Genomic DNA, 18463 nt, shown 5'->3' on the forward strand with positions numbered 1-18463 from the left:
GGGAGGTGTGGGGGCGGGGAGGAGGTTGCACATTTTACAGCTCACTGACCATTTGGCGATCCATTGAGAGGAGGGTTTGGAAAAGTGGCTCCTTTGTGACAGCTCTCGCCAGATTGGGGGGCTGCTTATTTGCATCTCATTAGCCATGCGGGCGGCCGGCGGGATATAAGGGCAGCCGGCGCCGGCGAGCGCAGACCTCGGCGCGCACCCGCGGAGAGCGGCCGGCCCGGGCGCGCAGAGGACGCGTCGCCGTGGCGCAGCGCCTCCGCCCGCCACCCGCCGCCCCGCGCTCGGACCCCGCGCTGTTGACGTGGATGGCACCGGCTGGGTTCTTCGGGAAGACGCGTGTCTCCGCGGGGGCGCAGGGGACACGAGTTCAGGGCGCTCCGGGAACGGCCGCCGCCGCCGCCGAGTGACACGGGCCCGAGCCGCGGGGCGCGCCGCGCACCCCCGCCGCCGCCGCCGGGCGTCCCTGCGCGCGCTCCGCTGGGGCCCCGGGATTATCGCCTCGCGCGTGGGATTTCCCGACCGCGGCTTTCCCATCGGACTCGGAGCAAGCCTCGGCGCTCTCTGGGAATTAAGCCGAATCTCCGGACGCCCTCTCTCTCCCTCTTTTCCCTTCCTTCAAAGAAGCTTGAGACAAAACCAGGAAGCGGAGGACCCTCGCCCACTCGCGCGTCCGAGGGACGAGGAGGAAAACCGAAAGTTGCGGCCGCACGAGCCGCCTCCCCGAGCTCCTTCTCGTGCATCCCGAGCCGCCGTCGCCCCCGAAGGGCGGATCCGCGGAACCGCGGCCTGGGAAGGGACCGAGCTCCCGAAGAAAGAAGTCCGGGTCACCCCAGCCTGGGGCCGAGCGGCGGCGCTTTCCTGCCCGCGCCGCTCCGGGCACGGCCACCCCCGCGCACTCCCTGCGGCTTCGGGACGGGAACGGGGGGCGGGGGGCGCGGCCGGCCGAGCGAGTCCGGCGCGGCACCATGGGCCGCCGGTGCGCCCTCGCCCTCGCCGTGCTGTCAGCCCTGCTGTGCCAGGTGAGTCGTGAGCTCGGGGTCCGCGCGGCCCGGCGGCAGGTGGGTCGTCCGCGGGGGAGGGGGGGGACCCCGGCGGGGACCCGGGGCGCAGGCCGCGCGCGGACGGAGCGGCGGAGCGCGGGGCCGGCGCCGCCCGCGGTCAGCCCGCTCCGCGCGCCCTCACGCCCGCGCCCGTCCCCGCAGGTCTGCAGCTCCGGGGTGTTCGAGCTGAAGCTGCAGGAGTTCGTCAACAAGAAGGGGCTGCTGGGAAACCGCAACTGCTGCCGCGGGGGCGCGGGGCCGCCGCCGTGCGCCTGCAGGACCTTCTTCCGCGTGTGCCTCAAGCACTACCAGGCCAGCGTGTCCCCCGAGCCGCCCTGCACCTACGGCAGCGCGGTCACGCCGGTGCTGGGCGTCGACTCCTTCAGCCTGCCCGACGGCGCCGGCGCCGACCCCGCCTTCAGCAACCCCATCCGCTTCCCCTTCGGCTTCACCTGGCCGGTGAGCCGCGGCCCGGGGCGAGAGGGGGCGCGGGAGGGGCGTGCGGGGCGGCGGCGGCGAGGGCCGGCCCGGAGCCTCGCCCGCGCGCCCGGAGTGCCCGCCAGGCGGCCGGGGAGTGACAGCCGGGGTGCGGGGGGCGCGGGGCCGGGGCCGGGGTCTGGCCCGGGTACGGAGCCCCAGTCCGTGAGCGCCTTCCCGCGGGCGAGCGCTCGGTGTCTTGAGCCGAGACCGGTTGGGTGTCGAGCTACCCTGGTAGCCTGACAGCGCTTGGCCCTCTCTGTGCAGCCCCCCACCCCCGACGGATGACAGCCCCCTCCAGCCTTGTGCTCCTGCGGGGCTTTTTTCTTTCTTTTTTTTTTTTTTTAAACGTGATATCCTGTACTAACAGGCTGAAACAACACGTCAGGAAACCACTCTTTAAAAAGTTCTCCCATTTCCTTAAGGAAAGTGAAAACAGACAAGAGCTGTGCAGCACCCCCCCACCCCCACCCCCACCCCCATGGATCTGCTAGGGAGACCCTTAGTGGCTGGGTTGTCTCCAGTGCCTGGGTTTGGGCTTTGTTTTCTAACATTTCTGCTTTAGCTCAGGTCTCCTCCCCCTTTCCTCCAGGGCACCTTTTCCCTGATCATTGAAGCTCTCCACACAGATTCTCCTGATGACCTCACAACAGGTAAAAACAAGCCCCAGACCCCAAAACTGAGTGAACTGCTTCCCCAGCTGGTGTGTATTTGATTCCATGTCCCCGCCAGAAACAAGCTCCTGTAGACCCTCATTCTGCAAGTTCCTGCCTGCGGTTCAGGACGGAGGACCTCTGGCCCCTTCTCCTTCATGACAGTCCCAGCTCCCCCAGGGCCCCAAGCCCCTGGGCTCTCAGTCAGAACCAATGGCGTCATCCTCTCCCTACAGAAAACCCAGAAAGACTCATCAGCCGCCTGGCCACACAGAGGCACCTGACGGTGGGCGAGGAGTGGTCTCAGGACCTGCACAGCAGCGGCCGAACAGACCTCAAGTACTCCTACCGCTTCGTGTGTGACGAACATTACTACGGGGAGGGCTGCTCTGTCTTCTGTCGACCCCGAGATGATGCTTTTGGCCACTTCACCTGTGGAGAGAGAGGAGAAAAAGTCTGCAACCCTGGCTGGAAAGGCCAGTATTGCACCGAACGTGAGTTCTGCTTCCCTCCCTTGGTCCACCTCCAGGCCCGCTCCCAGGGAGCAGGGGGATGTTCTGTGAGCAGGGGGGGGGTCCCAGGATTTCAGCAATGGAGGAAAGCTCTGGTGGGGACACGGAGGCCAGAGAGCTGGAGAAACTTGCGAAGACCTCACAGCTAGCCAGTGGCAGGGCTGGGGTCAGCCCAGACATTTTCACTTCCGCTATGGGAAGCTGCCTTTCTTAATCAGGGAGGATTTTGGAGCCGGGGCCAGGGGTCAGGAAGTAAGCCCAAGGGAGAGGGAGGGGAGGAAGGAAGGGAGGACCGGAGAGGAGAGCTTGTGCGCGTGGGCGGGCTCCCCCGGTCTGTAGGCGGGCTCCCCCGGTTCTGTAGGCGGGCTTCCCCGTTCTCCTTCTCGCTGTCACAGCGCTTGCTTCTCTCCAGAGCGGGTGTGCAGGGCCTCTTCGCAGAGTGAGTGCGTTTGCAGACGTTCCGTGTGACCCCCACACACGTCGCTCGTGACGTTTTCACTGGTGGGGTCTGTGGACAAGAGAGAATGTGTGTGGAGGCCTGGGTCTGCGGGTGCTGGGTGGGGAGGAGCCCACCTGCCAGTGCTGGGCCCTGCGCCCACCGGCTTGTGTGCTGCTGGCACAGCCCCCTGCCTGGCAAAGAAATACCTTCACAGACATGAGTGGGCCACGCCTGCCCCGCTGCCCGGCATTCTCCAGGCAGTCAGGGGCTGCCCCAGTGCAGGAAGCCAGGCCTTGGAGGGCAGGAGGCTTGTGCAGGCCCCGGGCCCAGTTCAGCTTGGAGGTCTCTCTCCAGCCTGTGGAGGCGTCATATACCCCGGTGTCAGCCTCCTCTCCCGTCAGGGGTGCAGGAGGCTCTGGAGGTCCCCAGAAAGCCATGGGGCTTTTCCTTGTCCTCCCGTAGCCGGTGACCCTCCAGCCCTCCTTGGTAGGCCCAGAACCCCTTGCCTGGGAGGTGCGGTTCCCGGTTTTGATCACTGCCTGGGTAGGTCTTCACAGCCTCCGAGGCCTAGTTTTGACTGCCCCGGGCTGGAGCCGGCAGTGTTGTCTTCCACGCTCGCAGGGCAGCTTGTGGACACATTTCGTAAGCTGGTGAAGGCGGCCTGCTCAGCCTCAGCGCCCACCCCGCGGGGACCTCCTGCCTGCTCCCTCCCTCTTCTTCAGGGCGGGGTAGCCGAAACTTAAACTTTTTTCTTCTTATTCAAACACTGGAGTCTCTCCCCGCCCCCAGCTAGCGCGTGCCATCGATTAGATCTCTCTGGGGATAGGCGGCAGGAACTCACACCGGTTCCCATTGGTGGGAAGGGCGTGCACGGGCACGCGCGTTCGTATGTGTGTGTCTGTGCGCGCGTGCGCGCGCACTTTGCGTGTGTGTGTGTGTGTGTGTGTGTGCGCACGCGGGGGGGGGGCGAGGGGCGGGGGAAGCAGTATTGTTGCGCGGGCAGCTGCTGGGGAGCAGAGACAATAGAGCAGCTGTCCTGCCCTGGTGCTCTGCACACCAGCTGTCCACCCTTATCTACACACACACTTTCTGGGTATTACGAGGTGGAGCTTTGTGCAGAGAATTGGGAAGTGGGGGAGGAGGAGGGGGAAGGACTTCTGACCCTCTCAGAAGAAAAGGGGATGGGGTGGGGGTGGGGGCTTCCGTGCCCTTTTGTCCTGGAGCCACTGCGTTAAGAAGAATGCTGGCCCTGGGGCTGAGCGAGTCCTGGGTTACTGGGCAGGACCTGCAGTCCCCCACAGATGGGAGGAGCTCAGCTGGGGTCGCCAGTGGAGCGGGACAAGTTTGGTGTCCCCCGTGTGGAGTGGCAGCCCCCGTGATGCTGGGGGGCACTTGGGGTGGGGCTTGACCCTGTGTGTTCTCTTTGCCTGTAGCGATCTGCTTGCCGGGATGTGACGAGCAGCATGGATTTTGTGACAGGCCGGGGGAGTGCAAGTAAGTCTGCAAAAGTGCTTTTTCCCTTTCCTGGTTACCCTTTACACCTAGTGTATTTGTAAAGTAGCACTGGGTGTTCATTTGAAAAACTCTGGTAGGATCAGCTGACTGTTATACTGGTGTTTCTCCTTAGTAAGTGTGTAGAACGTGTAGGGTCGTGGTTGTCAGTCCCCTAAGTGCCTCAGTGGGTATGGGAACTTACAGATTCCTTGGCAAGGAATTGACATAGAAAATGGGTCTACGTTAGGGAATCTCAAACATTTTGGCATATTAGGACCACCTGGGGAGTCTGTAAAAACACGGTGCCAGTGGCCCTCATGCCCCGAAGTCAGACCCTTTGAGGCTTTGGTATGTTGGAAAGCTCCCAGGGAGACACCAGTGTTCTGCCTTGTTTGTGAGCCGGTGGGGTTGGTGCTGCTGCAAGACCGTGTCTCGCAACTCGGTGGTGTGTGTCCGGGAGCCCGGGGACGCCCGTGCCCGCCTGACTGTGCTGCTCTCGTCCTAGGTGCAGAGTAGGCTGGCAGGGCCGGTACTGTGACCAGTGCATTCGGTACCCGGGCTGTCTCCACGGCACCTGCCAGCAGCCATGGCAGTGTAACTGCCAAGAGGGCTGGGGCGGCCTCTTCTGCAACCAGGGTGAGCCCCCTCCCCACACAGCAGCCCCGGGCTTCCCGGCCTTACTGAGGACGCCAAGTGTAGCCCCCACCTCCCGTCTTTTCCCCTCGCAGACCTGAACTACTGCACGCACCACAAGCCCTGCAGGAACGGGGCCACGTGCACCAACACGGGCCAGGGGAGCTACACCTGCTCTTGTCGGCCGGGTTACTCGGGAGCCGACTGTGAGGCTGAGGTCGACGAGTGCAGCCCCAGCCCTTGCAGGAACGGAGGCAGCTGCACGGTGAGTCCGGCCGCGGGCAGGACGGACTGGGCCTGGGTTAGCTCCGCACGGCGTGGGTCTTTCGGAGCTGGGTTAGCTCCGCACGGCGTGGGTCTTTCGGAGCTGGGTGTGAGCTCTGTCTCTTCTCCACGACGCAGGATCTTGAGAACAGCTACACTTGCACCTGCCCGCCTGGCTTCTACGGCCGAATCTGCGAGCTAAGTGCCATGGCGTGTGCCGACGGCCCCTGCTTCAACGGGGGACGGTGCTCGGACAACCCTGAGGGAGGCTACACCTGTCGCTGCCCTGGGGGCTTCTCCGGCTTTAACTGTGAGAAGAAGGTGGATTCCTGCAGCTCTTCACCCTGCTCTAATGGTAGGAGGGCAGCCCTGTCCGCTCGGAGACTTTGGCCAGTGCTCAACACTGATAAGAACGCATTAGAAAGCACATGCATTTCATTTCAACCCAAGCATGGCATTTTGCTACCCCGGTTTATGGAGCCTTTCAACTAAACAGTCAGAAACTCTTCACAGAGCTTGTACCCGTGAGTCTGGAAATGCTCAGGGAGCAAGGAGGGCGGGCAGGAGTGTGGACTCTCACGGGCCGTGGGGAGAGCCCGTGGCGAGAGGTGAGAAGGCTGCCCAAGGCCACGCGGCACCTCAGGGGCCCGGGTCCGGGCTGTGACGCAGTGCCCTGAGCTCCGATGGCCACCCAGCCTCTCTGTCTCTGGAGGGAAGCCCGGCTCGGCTCTGTCACCCACACGTCGCCGTCTGGTGTGTCTGTGTGTGCGGAAGTGTGGTCTGCCGGCCCCCCCCACCCCCCGCTGCTGCGCCAGTGGGTAGAGGAGCGAAGCAGCCCCGACGGGCCCCGACGGGCCCCGGTAACTGACGGAGAAGAATCACGGTTCCCTTCCTTCCACCTGCTGTCCGGAAGGCCTGGCCATCCTGTGGGGCCAAGCTTTGCCTCCTGTCGGTTTCTATCCGAGGAAGCTCCAGAAATACTGGAGGCTTTACCGTGAGAGGCAGACTAGCCGGAGGGTTAGCGATCCGGCTCGGGCCGGACAGAGGTCTTTCCCCTCCTTCCTTTCTTCCTTTTCCGTTCTGTTTCCGACCGCGCTCTTCTCACTAACTGCGGAGCCAAGGGCAAGCACACGGCCTCACTCAGGCTCTGCCACCTGGGCCCCTTGTGGGCTGTTGTGAAGGTGAGCGTGTGTTGTGCACGGCGCCTGCCGAAACACGACCGCTCCAGACACACGAGCTGTCCAACTCTCAGTATACCGAGCTAGACCAGACTGCTGCCCTGGGGCTTGTGTCCCAAGTAGCCAGCAGCTGGTTCGGGCTGCGGGCTGGCTGTGTGTGCGTGGGGGTGTAGCGTGGGGGTGTAGCGCAGGGGTGGACACCGTGTGTCCTGTGTTCCAGGTGCACAGTGCGTGGACCTCGGGGACGCCTACCTGTGCCGCTGCCAGCCCGGCTTCTCCGGGAGGCACTGCGAAGACAACGTGGACGATTGTGCCTCCTCCCCGTGTGCCAATGGGGGCAGCTGCCACGATGGCCCGAATGAGTACTCGTGCACCTGTCCACCCGGTTACACAGGCAGGAACTGCAGTGTCCCCGTCAGCAGGTGTGAGCACGCACCCTGCCACAACGGGGCCACCTGCCACGAGCGGGACCGGCGCTACCTGTGCGAGTGTGCCCGGGGCTACGGGGGCCCCAACTGCCAGTTCCTGCTGCCGGAGCCTGCGCCCGGCCCTGTGCTGGTGGATCTCACTGAGAAGTATGTGGAGGGCCAGGCCGTGCCCTTCCCCTGGGTGGCTGTGGGCGCCGGCGTGGTGCTGGTGCTGGTGCTGCTGCTGGGCTGTGCCGCTGTGGTGGTCTGCGTGCGGCTGCGGCTGCACAAGGCCCGGCCCGCTGCGGAGACAGAGACCATGAACAACCTGGCCAGCCGCCAGCGGGAGAAGGACGTTGCCGTCAGCGTCATTGGGGCCACGCAGATCAAAAACACCAACAAGAAGGTCGACTTCCACGGGGACCACGGGGCTGAGAAGAACGGCCTCAAGGCCCGCTACGCCGCTGTGGGTTATAACCTGGTGCAGGACCTCAAGGGGGACACCACCGCCGCCGCCAGGGACCCTCACAGCACGCGGGACGGCAAGTGCCAGCCTCAGGGCCCCGCAGCGGAGGAGAAGAGCAGCCCGACAGTCAGGGGGTGCGTGCGGTGGGCCGGGCGGGGACGCGCGGGAGGGCCGGGCTGCGAGGGGGCCCCACACTCGGGCGCTGCGGGCGGGCGGGTCCGCCGGCTTCCCTTTGCCGGGCGCTGGTCGTTTCCGGAACAATTTCCACTGCTCATTGCGATGCTCTTCCCCCATCAGCGGAGACGCGTCTGAAAGACAGAGGCCGGACTCCGTGTACCCCGCTGCGAGAGACACAAAGTACCAGTCGGTGTACGTCATCTCGGAGGAGAAAGACGAGTGTGTCGTAGCGACTGAGGTCAGTGTGCGGTGCGAGGCACAGCGGCGCCCCGGGCCGGCCTCAGGACGGAAGCGGGTGGAGGGGTCAGAGGATAGTGACCTCTCTCTGGAACTAACCTCCCATTCTGTCTTGTGGGCCCCTCTAGGTGTAAAATGGAAGTGATATGGCAAAATTCCCGATTCTCTTAAAAATAAATAAAATTCCAAGGATATATGCCCCAGTGGATGCTGCTTGAAAGAGGAAAGGGAGACCCACGGACTGCTGCTGATAGCCGATCCGGACGGAGCCGGTTCTCTCCCGGAGGTCGGCCGGCACGCCGCCCGGGCTGCCGCTCCGCAGCGTCCGAGGGGGCCTGTTGCACTGCCTTTTCGGGTGTTTCCATTGCACTATGGACGGTTGCTTTTAAAAGATATATATTTAAGTGAACGGACTGACTTGCTGCGTAGCAAGCGTGAGCCGCCTGAGGCGTGTGTCTCGGACCCTTACGAGCCGGTCTGTTCTTGAGTTCGAAACGCGAACACTGCCTTCATCATCGTTTTTGATACTAAAAGGTGTTTTTTCTAGGTGGAAAAAATGTGTGTTATTTTTTGGACTTGTAAAAATATTTTTCATGATATCTGTAAAGCTTGAGTATTTTGTGATGTTCATTTTTTATAATTTAAATTTTTGGTAAATATGTACAAAGGCACTTCGGTTCTATATATTTTTTGTATATAAATGTATTTATGGGATATTGTGCAGATGTTATTGGAGGTTTTTACTGTTTTGTTAATGAAGAAAATCCTTTTTAAGATATTTTTCCAAAATAAATATTATGAATGACGTCGAGAGGTGTGTTTCCTCAGCGCTCCTGGATCAGACCGGCGCTCACTCCCCAGCCCCAGAAATGGCTTCCGACTCTCTCTTTGAAACATCTCTGCTTGGCTGCGCTGGGCTTATGGAAAGCAGTTTTGCTCACTCCTCTGCCCAGCTCTCAGAACCATCCACGGTCACCATCAGGGAAGCCCCAGGAGAGGCCCAGTGTGGCCCCTGAACTCCCTGGGAGTGTCACGGCACACGCATTTGATGGGTGCCAAGAACCCTCAGAGCTGGTCACTTACTTTCGGAGCCTTCTTTCTCTACGGGACTGGAACAGAGCCTCATTTGGGATCAAATACCCACGAGAATTTTGTGTATTGCCATGGAAGAGGCTCTTTGTTTCAGAATAATACTTCTTCATCCATTGGTTTATGGGTTACACCCAGTCAATTCAAAAGAGTTAGTTGCCTTCTAACCCAGCAGCTGTGGGAGGACAGCGAGCAGTAAGATACTGAGTACCCGAGGCCCGCCCGGGGTGATCCCTCCTCCCGGGGCTATTCCGGGAGCCGGTGGTGTTCCTGCCTCTCATGGCTGAGGGGGCTGAGGGCTGTGGACCTGCGGGCCCTGCTCAGGCTTGTGTGCGGCAGGGCCTATGTTTGTCGCTGGGGAGTCTGGATTCAGACCGCAGTTCATTCACTCATTATTCATGGTCACAAACTCCGCTTCTTATTGTGAGCCAGTCTCCGAGACTTAATGAACCCCCTCACTGGTGTGGTTTGGTGGTTCCAAAGGGTCAGGGCCCACTCTCAGCTCCCTAAGATGACAAGTCCGTGTTGGGACAGGTGGCTTATTTCCGGGGTCAGAGGGGAGCGGGCAGAGCAACAGAACTTCCTGGCCTAAGGAAAGGGAGTACATGGCGGCCCACTGTTGCCTCCGTCCAGCGATGGCGATAAGCCTCCCACCCCCGGAGCTTACAGGACAGTTGGAAATGTGGTGTCTTGTGGGAGGGAGGCAGGTGCACGCGGTAACCCCCCACACGTCACGCTCATGTGCACAGGTGAGGGGGGCCCACGAAACGGCACACGCGGAGCCTTGGGACACCCCCACAGGGGCTTCCAGATCCAACCCCGTCTACCCTGAACCCTCGGGCCCCTGGGGCCTGCTATTTTGGAAGAACCACCGACGGACAAGGGCTCCAGCAGAGGGATTTCTCCGTGGAAGGAAGTCAGTGGGGCGGCCAGAGGGTGAGCGGGGCAGAGTGAGGCCTCTGACCCTTCCCCACCCTCGGCCTCCCCCCACGCCCAACCAGAGCACTGTGCGGGGCTAGCTAGTCCGAGTCTGGAATCACAGAGGGACCCCCCAACATTGCTCTCGGGAGTCAGGATCTGAGCAGGAGCAGGGAGAGCTTGTGCCCGGGGACACCTGCCAGCCTGGAGTCATGCTCAGTGCCCCTTCGACTCTCAGAAGTGGACTGGCCCTGCCCAGCTCTGTCAAGTTACACCGAAAACAGGGTGACAGGTAGATGCACCCCAGTCTGGAGTTTCCGGAGGGCTTCCTGGAGGTTGGCATGTGGAGGAAGAGTTGGCTAAAACGATGTCCTGATGGAAAGTTAGAGGGAGCAAGTCTCAGGAAAAGCACGTATGCCTCACTTCACTTGTTGGTCTCACTGAAGCCCCAGGGAGGCTGGAGGGCTGGTGAGGCGATCCTGGTCTGGGGTCATGTGGGTCTTAGTTCCTGGGCTGTTTCTTCCAGGACCGGGAAGCTGCTCTCATAGTTGCTCCTTCCTTGTTCCCGGCAGGTACTTGCAGACACGGCTGGGAGCCATAGTGCCCAGCCTCAGGGTGAGTCACCTCAGGCCCTTCAATGTCCATGCGTTTGTATGGCCATGACCCATGCCCCTGACCTCTGGCTGCAGGGGACATAAAGCCTGAAGGCTGAGGAGCCATCTGTAAATGTCACATTAGAGCGTCTGCTCAATACTTCATTCATCTGCTGGTGAGACAGAGAGACGAACGAGCAGGGGGAACAGCGGAGGGAGAGGGAGAAGCTGACGAGGGACTCGATCCCAGGACTCTGGGACCATGACCCGAGCCAAATGCAGATGCTTCACTGACCCACCCAGGCACCCTGTAAATGTCAAATTAAAACATCAGTCTCAGGATGGACTCGGGGAGCCTCATTGAGCAGAGCCCAGAGAGCACCAAAGCTCCTAGTTTTAAGGTCTTTTACAGAATGGGCTTTGCAAGTATCCCAACATATTCCATATTCTTGAAAGCAGATGAGCTCATCAATGTATTGTCCACATCAGGCCACTTCTGAGAGTCGAAGGGGCACTGAGCATGACTCCAGGCCGGCAGGTGTCCCCGGGCACAAGCTCTCCCTGCTCCTGCTCAGATCCTGACTCCCGAGAGCAATGTTGGGGGGTCCCTCTGTGATTCCAGACTCGGACTAGCTAGCCCCGCACAGTGCTCTGGTTGGGCGTGGGGGGAGGCCGAGGGTGGGGAAGGGTCAGAGGCCTGACTCTGCCCCGCTCACCCTCTGGCCGCCCCACTGATTTCCTTCCACGGAGAAATCCCTCTGCTGGAGCCCTTGTCCGTCGGTGGTTCTTCCAAAATAGCAGGCCCCGGGGGCCCGAGGGTTCAGGGTAGACGGGGTTGGATCTGGAAGCCCCTGTGGGGGTGTCCCGAGGCTCCGCGTGTGCCGTTTCGTGGGCCACCCTCACCTGTGCACGTGAGCGTGACGTGTGGGGGGTTACCGCGTGCACCTGCCTCCCCTCCCACAAGATGCCGGTTTCCAACTGCTCTGTGTCCCTCCAGGTCGGGAGGACAGGGAGGCTGGGAGTCTGGCTGCTGCACATGCCAGCCGAGGGAGAGGGCCCTGGTTTAGACCGTCCTGACCTGGCAGGTTGACAGGGTGCTGGGTAGGGGCAGCACGGTGAGGAACGGAGAGAAATAAAATGTTTCCGGCGGGTTCATTCAGCAACACAGAGCGGCAGGTGGAGGTGGCCATCAGAGGCTCTCAGTGCAGGAGGGGTCCCCATGACAGCAACTCTGTCTTCCCGGAGGAGCCCCTGGTCTCGGGCTGCGATTCTCAGGCCCCTCTCCTGACTCAGACCCAGTTCCAAGGGCATGAACTTGCCTCCTGCTCCGAGTGCAGCAGAGTCCTGCAGAAAGCAGGACGCACTTTGATGCCCATGCGCGGTAAGGCGGGGACTATTTCGCGAGTTAGTCATGATAGCTTGAGGTTCCCCGGATGTCTGCATGGATGCGTCCCCCAGGGACAAGAAGCTGATTTTAGCAAACTGCCTGTGGGATGTGGATGGTCACCACCCTCCGTTCCTGCCACAGGGTTTGTTCCAAGAGCCGAGGGTCTATCTTTATCACAGCTACTTTGGGCGACCTTCCCAGCAGCCCAGAGCAAGGCTCCTGCAGGTGGGGCCCCTCCAGCCCGGAGCAGGCAGCCTGGGACATGCTGGGTCTGCGCCCCCCTCCCCCTTCCTGGGTGCAGGCTGCTCCTGGCTGAAGAAGGGGAGCGGACTCTGGGAGTGGCCAGAGCCACCTGTCCTGTCCCAGGCCCCCCACTCCCCACAGGTGGGGACGTGTGCAGGAGCTGCAGGGGGGGTGGTCCCGGACTTGGAAGCCGCAGACCCAGGGAGCCAGGCCTTGGCCTGGGCAAGTTTGCCAAAGGAAGCCTTTGGACTGACAGTCCTCTCCCTTTGTGAGGTTCCAAGCAGATCAGTAAGTAACTTAAGACCCGTGTGTGTGTGTGTGTGTGTGTGCACGTGTGTTATGTACCTGGAGAGTAGATGGTGTCACAGGTACGATCTTGGACTATTTTTTCCCAAATTTCTTTCTTTTTCCTTCTTGAAAAGTATGAGTCTGGTTAACAAAATGTTTCTTGGTTACTGGGGTAATTGGACCTTGAAATCCTAAGACAAAGTGAAACATGCTTGTCAAAAGTCTGGCTGCTTCCTTTGCTCCTTCTGTCTTTACCCGGGAAACTTGTCGGCCTCTCCCTGGTCGCCATAGCCTGTACTCCCAGTCGCCTGCCCTGTGCGGCGCTCCGTTCTGATAACGGGGTGAAGGCTGAGTAAGATGCCAGGTCGTTGCCAGGAGCTCACAGGGAAAGGCGGTGGACATGGCGAGTACCTTCCCGCGTTCTGTCGCCCTGGCCCGAGCACACAGAGGGTCCTGCTTCCCGAAGCGTGGGTGGAGCGTCCGATGGCTAGGTGTGGCCCACAGGTGGGAGTGGGAGTCAGGTCCTCAGGCGGAAGGGTTGCGTGCTGGGGTGAGGCTCTCCCACATCTTTTCTTCACACCCGAGCCCCCAGTGTCTCGGGTCTGAAGGATGGAATGGAGCCTTGCCCAAGGAACTTCCCTTTAAACATGCGTCATTCAAACCCACCGACCGATACGCAGATGCAGCTCGGGGAAGCCTCTGCTGGAGAAGGACCAGACTTCATCCCCCATTATACCCCAATAAATTCCACCTTTCCCTGTTCTTAGACATTTGGATTGCTTCCAAATTTTGGCAGTCTAAGTCATATATTATTGAACATCATTACCTAAATCATGATTGTTTCATTTTTTTCTTTATGATAAGTTTCTAGAAGCAGAATTATATTGTCAAAGGGAATAAACATTATAAAGACACTTGTTATCTGTTTGTAAATTCCTACTAGAGAAATTTATAACCAACCGTTCTTCACTAACAATACGCATTAGGGTTTTGAAATTTGCTGACCAATCTGATGAGCAGTACATCCAAGTCATTTCCATCTTAGTTTGTTCGACGGCGGCTGAAGCCCTCTCCGTCTGCCACTCGGTTCATGTTCCTCCCTTCAACCAGCGACCTTATGCCTGGTAGTGAGGATCTGCTGTGTGTCTGGTGTTTTAAATGACATTATTTTAGAGTTCATGACACTCCTGAGTGAGTATGATCAGTTTCTCTCGTGGGGACTAGACAGGCCACTGGCGCCGTGGAGGCCCCACAAGGCCCATGCGGATGGACGGCCCTTCCTTCTGGACTTCCCTCCTAGACCGCTTGAGTGTACGTGTAGCCAACGCTGCCCGATGTCGACTGTTCTCATCTTTGTTATTATATCTTTATTTAATTGAATCATCTTTGGCTTTTTATTTTTATTTTTTTAAAAGATTTTATTTATTTGACAGAGATCACAAGTAGGCAGAGAGGCAGGCAGAGAGAGAAGAAGAAGTAGGCTCCCCGCTGAGCAGAGAGCCCGACACGGGGCTCGATCCCAGGACCCTGGGACCATGACCAGGGCTGAAGGTAGAGGCTTAACCTACTGAGCTACCCAGGCACCCCACCTTTGTTTGTTTAAACAACCTCGAGGTATAACTTAAACATGGTAAGATGCGAGCACGTGACGCTCACATTTGGACGAGTGAAATCTTTGCTCTCGTGAGACACACCCCATGGTGAAGACAGAGCACGTACCCGTCACCCCCAGAAGCGCCTTCTCAGGGAAAAGGGAAAGTGCCCTGCCACCCCTGTTAGCTGACCTCGGTAGTGACAGGTTCTAGAAGCTCACAGCAAGGGAATCTTTTCCCACCGTGCTCCGGGCTTTACCTCTGCCCTCGCACAAACCACTGCTTCCCTCTTGCTCTGCTCAGAAACGTGTGGAGTCGGATGGGGCCTCCCGCAGACCCTGTCCCCATGGACCTACCCGGTCCCTGTGGACACTGGTCTCTGCCCCTGGTCTACTGTGGAGTCTCTGGCTTTGCCAATCTCGGCTCAGAGAATCCTGTCCCCACAGGCGCAGACAGCGTCACCGGCTTCCTCTCCGGGGGGCTGACCGCAGGGGGGCTGGCGCGGTAGGGAACACAGGTGAGAGCAGTGGGGAGGTGACCTCGGCCGGAAGCTCTGCAGAGAGATCCAGGAAGAGGCTGTGACACCCCTGGTCCTCCCCGTGTCTGGGGAAGGCACAGCTAGAACAGGGTCTCGGAGGGGGATTGGCTGAGACCAGTTTGGTGGGGAGGAGAGGCTGGGGAGGCCCGGATGCAGCTTATGTGGGTAGAACAAGGAACATCTCGCCACCGTCCACCATGAGGCTCACAAAAGACAGCGTTCCCCCTTACCTGTTCCCAGCCCACCGCCTTCCTGGTCGTTGGTAGAGAAAGATGGGTTCAGAGCACAAATATGAAGTTATTTACTTCTGCACAAACCAGCAGTACTTCCAGGCAACTACCCTATTATTACTCTCCTCACGATGCTGCCTGGCCTCTCCAGCCCTGTCCTTGCTCCCCGCGACGCCCGTGTTCGAGGTGTAGACACACCTGCTTAGAGAGACCATCTGGCGCAGAGAAGGGCTTCTCCCACGACTCACGTTCACTTTAACTCAGTCTGTGTCTGAGCACGTGTGCTCCCGGATACTCCGTGGGGACGGCCTGGGGCGGCTGAGTGGATTCTGAACACCTGGCCTCGGGGCGCATGGTAGTGCGGCTAGTCACCCCCGAGTCCTGGGGTTCCTCATGTTCTGGGCCAGCGTGCCGAGAGGTTGCCCCCTTGTCTTTGCCCTATGCTGCTCTGGGTCTGTAGACGCTGAAGAAAGCCCTGGGGGCAGCCGGTCTCTGTGAGACGAGCCCGTGGCACCCCACCCACAAGGCAGGAAGCTCTTCCACCGGCGGGGGCGTGGGGTCTGCTGAGGGGCAGGGGCAGGGCTCAGCGACAGGCGAGGACAGAAACACCTGCGATTTCCCAGTGCTGACCCCCTGAAGCTGGCAGCCGCCGTGGATGCTGACTGTGTGGTCGGAGACAGCCCCGGCACGTGTCACCACACAGACAGTGGGGGGCACGGGCTAGAAGGCTCGTTTTTGGTGAAGTTGGGATAAGGTCTGTCCATTCTCCATGTCCTGCTGAAGGGAGACGTGAGTCGGTCACGCAGGGCCAGGAGGGGACAGCGAGGTGGACCCTGGTGCTGGCCATAGCCCAGAGGACTTATGGGATCAGGGCAAGCTGGCTGGCACTCGAGACCAGAGTGTAGAGACATGGGCATCTGAAGACCGCGGGAGGCCAGCTGGAGTCCGTGTGGCAGACGGCGACACGGCCCACGTTCGAAGCCCTTCGCCCCAAACTAAAACCCTGCCCGCAAGCTTCCCACCTGACACCAAAGAGGTGATGTTTGAATGATTATCCAACCAATTTGAAAACACTTTAAACTCAATCAGAGCCTGGGGCACCCGGGTGGCTCAGCTGGTTGAGCAGCCGATTTTGAGTTTCAGCTCAGGGTATGGTCTCAGGGTCGAGCCCTGCACCCCACTGCATGCTTGAAGAGTCTCTCCCTCTACCCCTCACCCCACTCAAATAAATAAATAAATTCAAAAATTAAATCTGGACCTGGGGTGCCTGGGTGTCTCAGTGACTGAGTGATTGCCTTCAGCTCAGGTCATGATCCCAGGGTCCTGGGATCGAGTCCCTCGTCGGGCTCCCTGCTGGGCGGGACAGCTGCTTCTCCCTCTGCCCTTCCCCTGCTGTGTTCTCTCTCTCTCTCTCTCTCTCTCTCTCTCTCTCGCGCGCGCGCGCACGCGCTATTAAACAAAAAACAAACAAACAAACAAATAAAAATTAAATCCGAGCCTAAACTCAACCTTATGGTTCAAATGATTGGATTCCACGGGTTCAGGTAACCTGTTATTACAAAGGACCTTTGATGTCATGCTGCAGACATTCCGTGTAAGTAAAAGCCTAATTATGCCAAATAGAGAAGCCGCGGGAGCAGAGCTCTAGCTACAAGCGGACAGGAGTCCCTGGCCAGAGGCGGCTCTGCAGACCCCACCCTCCGGGCACGGCTGCGCGGCGGCGCCTCCTGTCCGGGCCTCTTCAGGGCAGACTCTGTCCGGAGCCGGCCCCGAGGCCCCAGGCCCAGCCTGCCCGTCTCCTGCACCGCCTTGCGGCCCCCCACCAGTGGGCTCCTGGGAGTTCTGGGGGCTCTGCCCTGCCCTCCCATGAGATGTATTTCCCACAGTTCCAGTGGACATGTCCAACCTCCCCCACACCACGTGGCTTCCTGGTGGCCAGGGTCCTGTTTAAGCATCTTTCCAAGACCATTTCCAACATGTCACCATAGATGCACTTCCCAGAGCCTCTGTGCTGCATGAATCTGGATTCTAGTAGGACGCGTGATTTCCATTCTGTCAACAGGGAAACTGAGGCTGGGACCCATAGCTCCTCTGTGTGCTTGTCACACGTGCAGGGCCCCACTGTGTCCTATCCATGACAACTCGCGCTCTGCCATCCAGGAGGCTCCCCCCTTCTGCTTACTCACCCCTCCTGGGAGTCTGTCGGGATAGGCTCAGGTAGCACCGTGGGCCTGGCAGGACCTGGACCTGCGGAGGCTTCAGGCCTCGACCCTCCCAGCGCCACAGAGCTCCCCCAGGCCGTGAGCTCTCCGCAGATGAGCTTTCCATCTGCTGCCGGTCATCTGCTGGCTTCTTTTTTGCTAATTTTAAATTCAGTTAACTGACATAGAGTACATCATTGGTTTCTGATGTCACGGTCAACGATTCGTCGGTGGCATAGAGCGCCCAGTGCTCATCAACCCCGTGCCCTCCCTTACGCCCGTCACACAGGGACCCCGTCCCCCCACCCCCCACCCCTCCAGCAACCCAGTCTGTCTCCCAGAGTCGAGACCTCACACGGTCTGTCTCCGTCTCTGGTTTCTCCCCCTTCCGTCTTCCTGCCCTTCCCCTGTGGTCCTCTGCCCTGTTTCTTACATTCCACACACGAGTGAGACCCTATGATAGTTGCCCTTCTCTGACTGACTTACTCCACTCAGCGTGATCTCCTCCAGTCCCGTCACATGAGGTACATGGTGGGTTCTCATCCCTTCTGATGGCCGGTCGTCTTCATTGTGTAGATGGACCGCATCTTCTTTATCCACTCATCTGCTGAGGGGCATCTCGACTCCTTCCACAGTTTGGTGACTGTGGCCATTGTTGCTGTGAACTTTGGGGTGCATTGTGTACCTTCTTTTCACTACATTTTATCTTTGAGATAAATACCCAGTAGTGCAATTGCTGGGTCGTAGGGCAGCTCTATTTTCAACTTTTTGAGGAACCTCCATGCTGTTTTCCAGAGTGGTTGCACCCGCTTGCATTCCCACCAACAGTGTAGGAGGGTTCCCCTTTCTCCACATCCTCGCCAGCATCTGTTGTTTCCTGACTTGTTAATTTTAGCAGTTCTGACCCGTGTGAGGTGGGATCTCACTGTGGTTTTGATTTGTATTTCCCTGATGCCGAGTGATGTGGAGCACTTTTTTCATGTGTCTGTTGGCCATTTTGATGTCTTCTTTGGAAAACTGTCTGCTCATATTTTCTGCCCATTTCTTGACTGGATTATTTGTGTTTTTTGGGCTGTTGAGTTTGATAAGTTCTTTATGAATCTTGGATACCAGCCCTTTGTCTGCAGTGTAGTTTGCAAATATCTTCTCCCATTCCATAGGTTGCATTTTAGTTTTGTTGACTGTTTCTTTTCCTGTGAAGAAGCTTTTGATCTTGATGAAATCCCAATAGTTCATTTTTGCCCTTGCTTCCCTGGTCTTTGGTGATGTTTCTAGGAAGAAGGTTGCTGCCTGCCTGTGTTCTCTAGGATTTTCGTGGACTCCTGTCTCACATCCAGGTCTTTCATCCGTTTTGAGTTTATCTCGGTGTGAGGTGTGAGAGAATGGTCGAGTTTCAGT

General features: G+C 59.1%; 1 protein-coding gene across 1 annotated transcript; it reads left to right on the plus strand.

Annotated features, from left to right (window-relative positions):
• The first annotated feature begins 463 nt into the window (after positions 1 to 463).
• DLL1 (delta like canonical Notch ligand 1) lies at positions 464 to 8792 on the plus strand. The gene is made up of 11 exons (XM_045079976.1): positions 464 to 1028; positions 1212 to 1508; positions 2119 to 2179; positions 2416 to 2673; positions 4564 to 4624; positions 5130 to 5260; positions 5353 to 5522; positions 5660 to 5876; positions 6920 to 7706; positions 7870 to 7987; positions 8115 to 8792. The coding sequence occupies exons 1-11, from the start codon at positions 975 to 977 to the stop codon at positions 8118 to 8120; spliced, it is 2160 nt and encodes a 719-aa protein (XP_044935911.1). The 5' UTR covers positions 464 to 974; the 3' UTR covers positions 8121 to 8792.
• The last annotated feature ends 9671 nt before the right edge of the window (positions 8793 to 18463 follow it).

The sequence above is a fragment of the Mustela putorius genome, unplaced genomic scaffold (assembly GCF_011764305.1).
Source record: "Mustela putorius furo isolate JIRA1106 unplaced genomic scaffold, ASM1176430v1.1 tig00000450_pilon_pilon_pilon, whole genome shotgun sequence".
Lineage (NCBI taxonomy): Eukaryota > Metazoa > Chordata > Mammalia > Carnivora > Mustelidae > Mustela > Mustela putorius.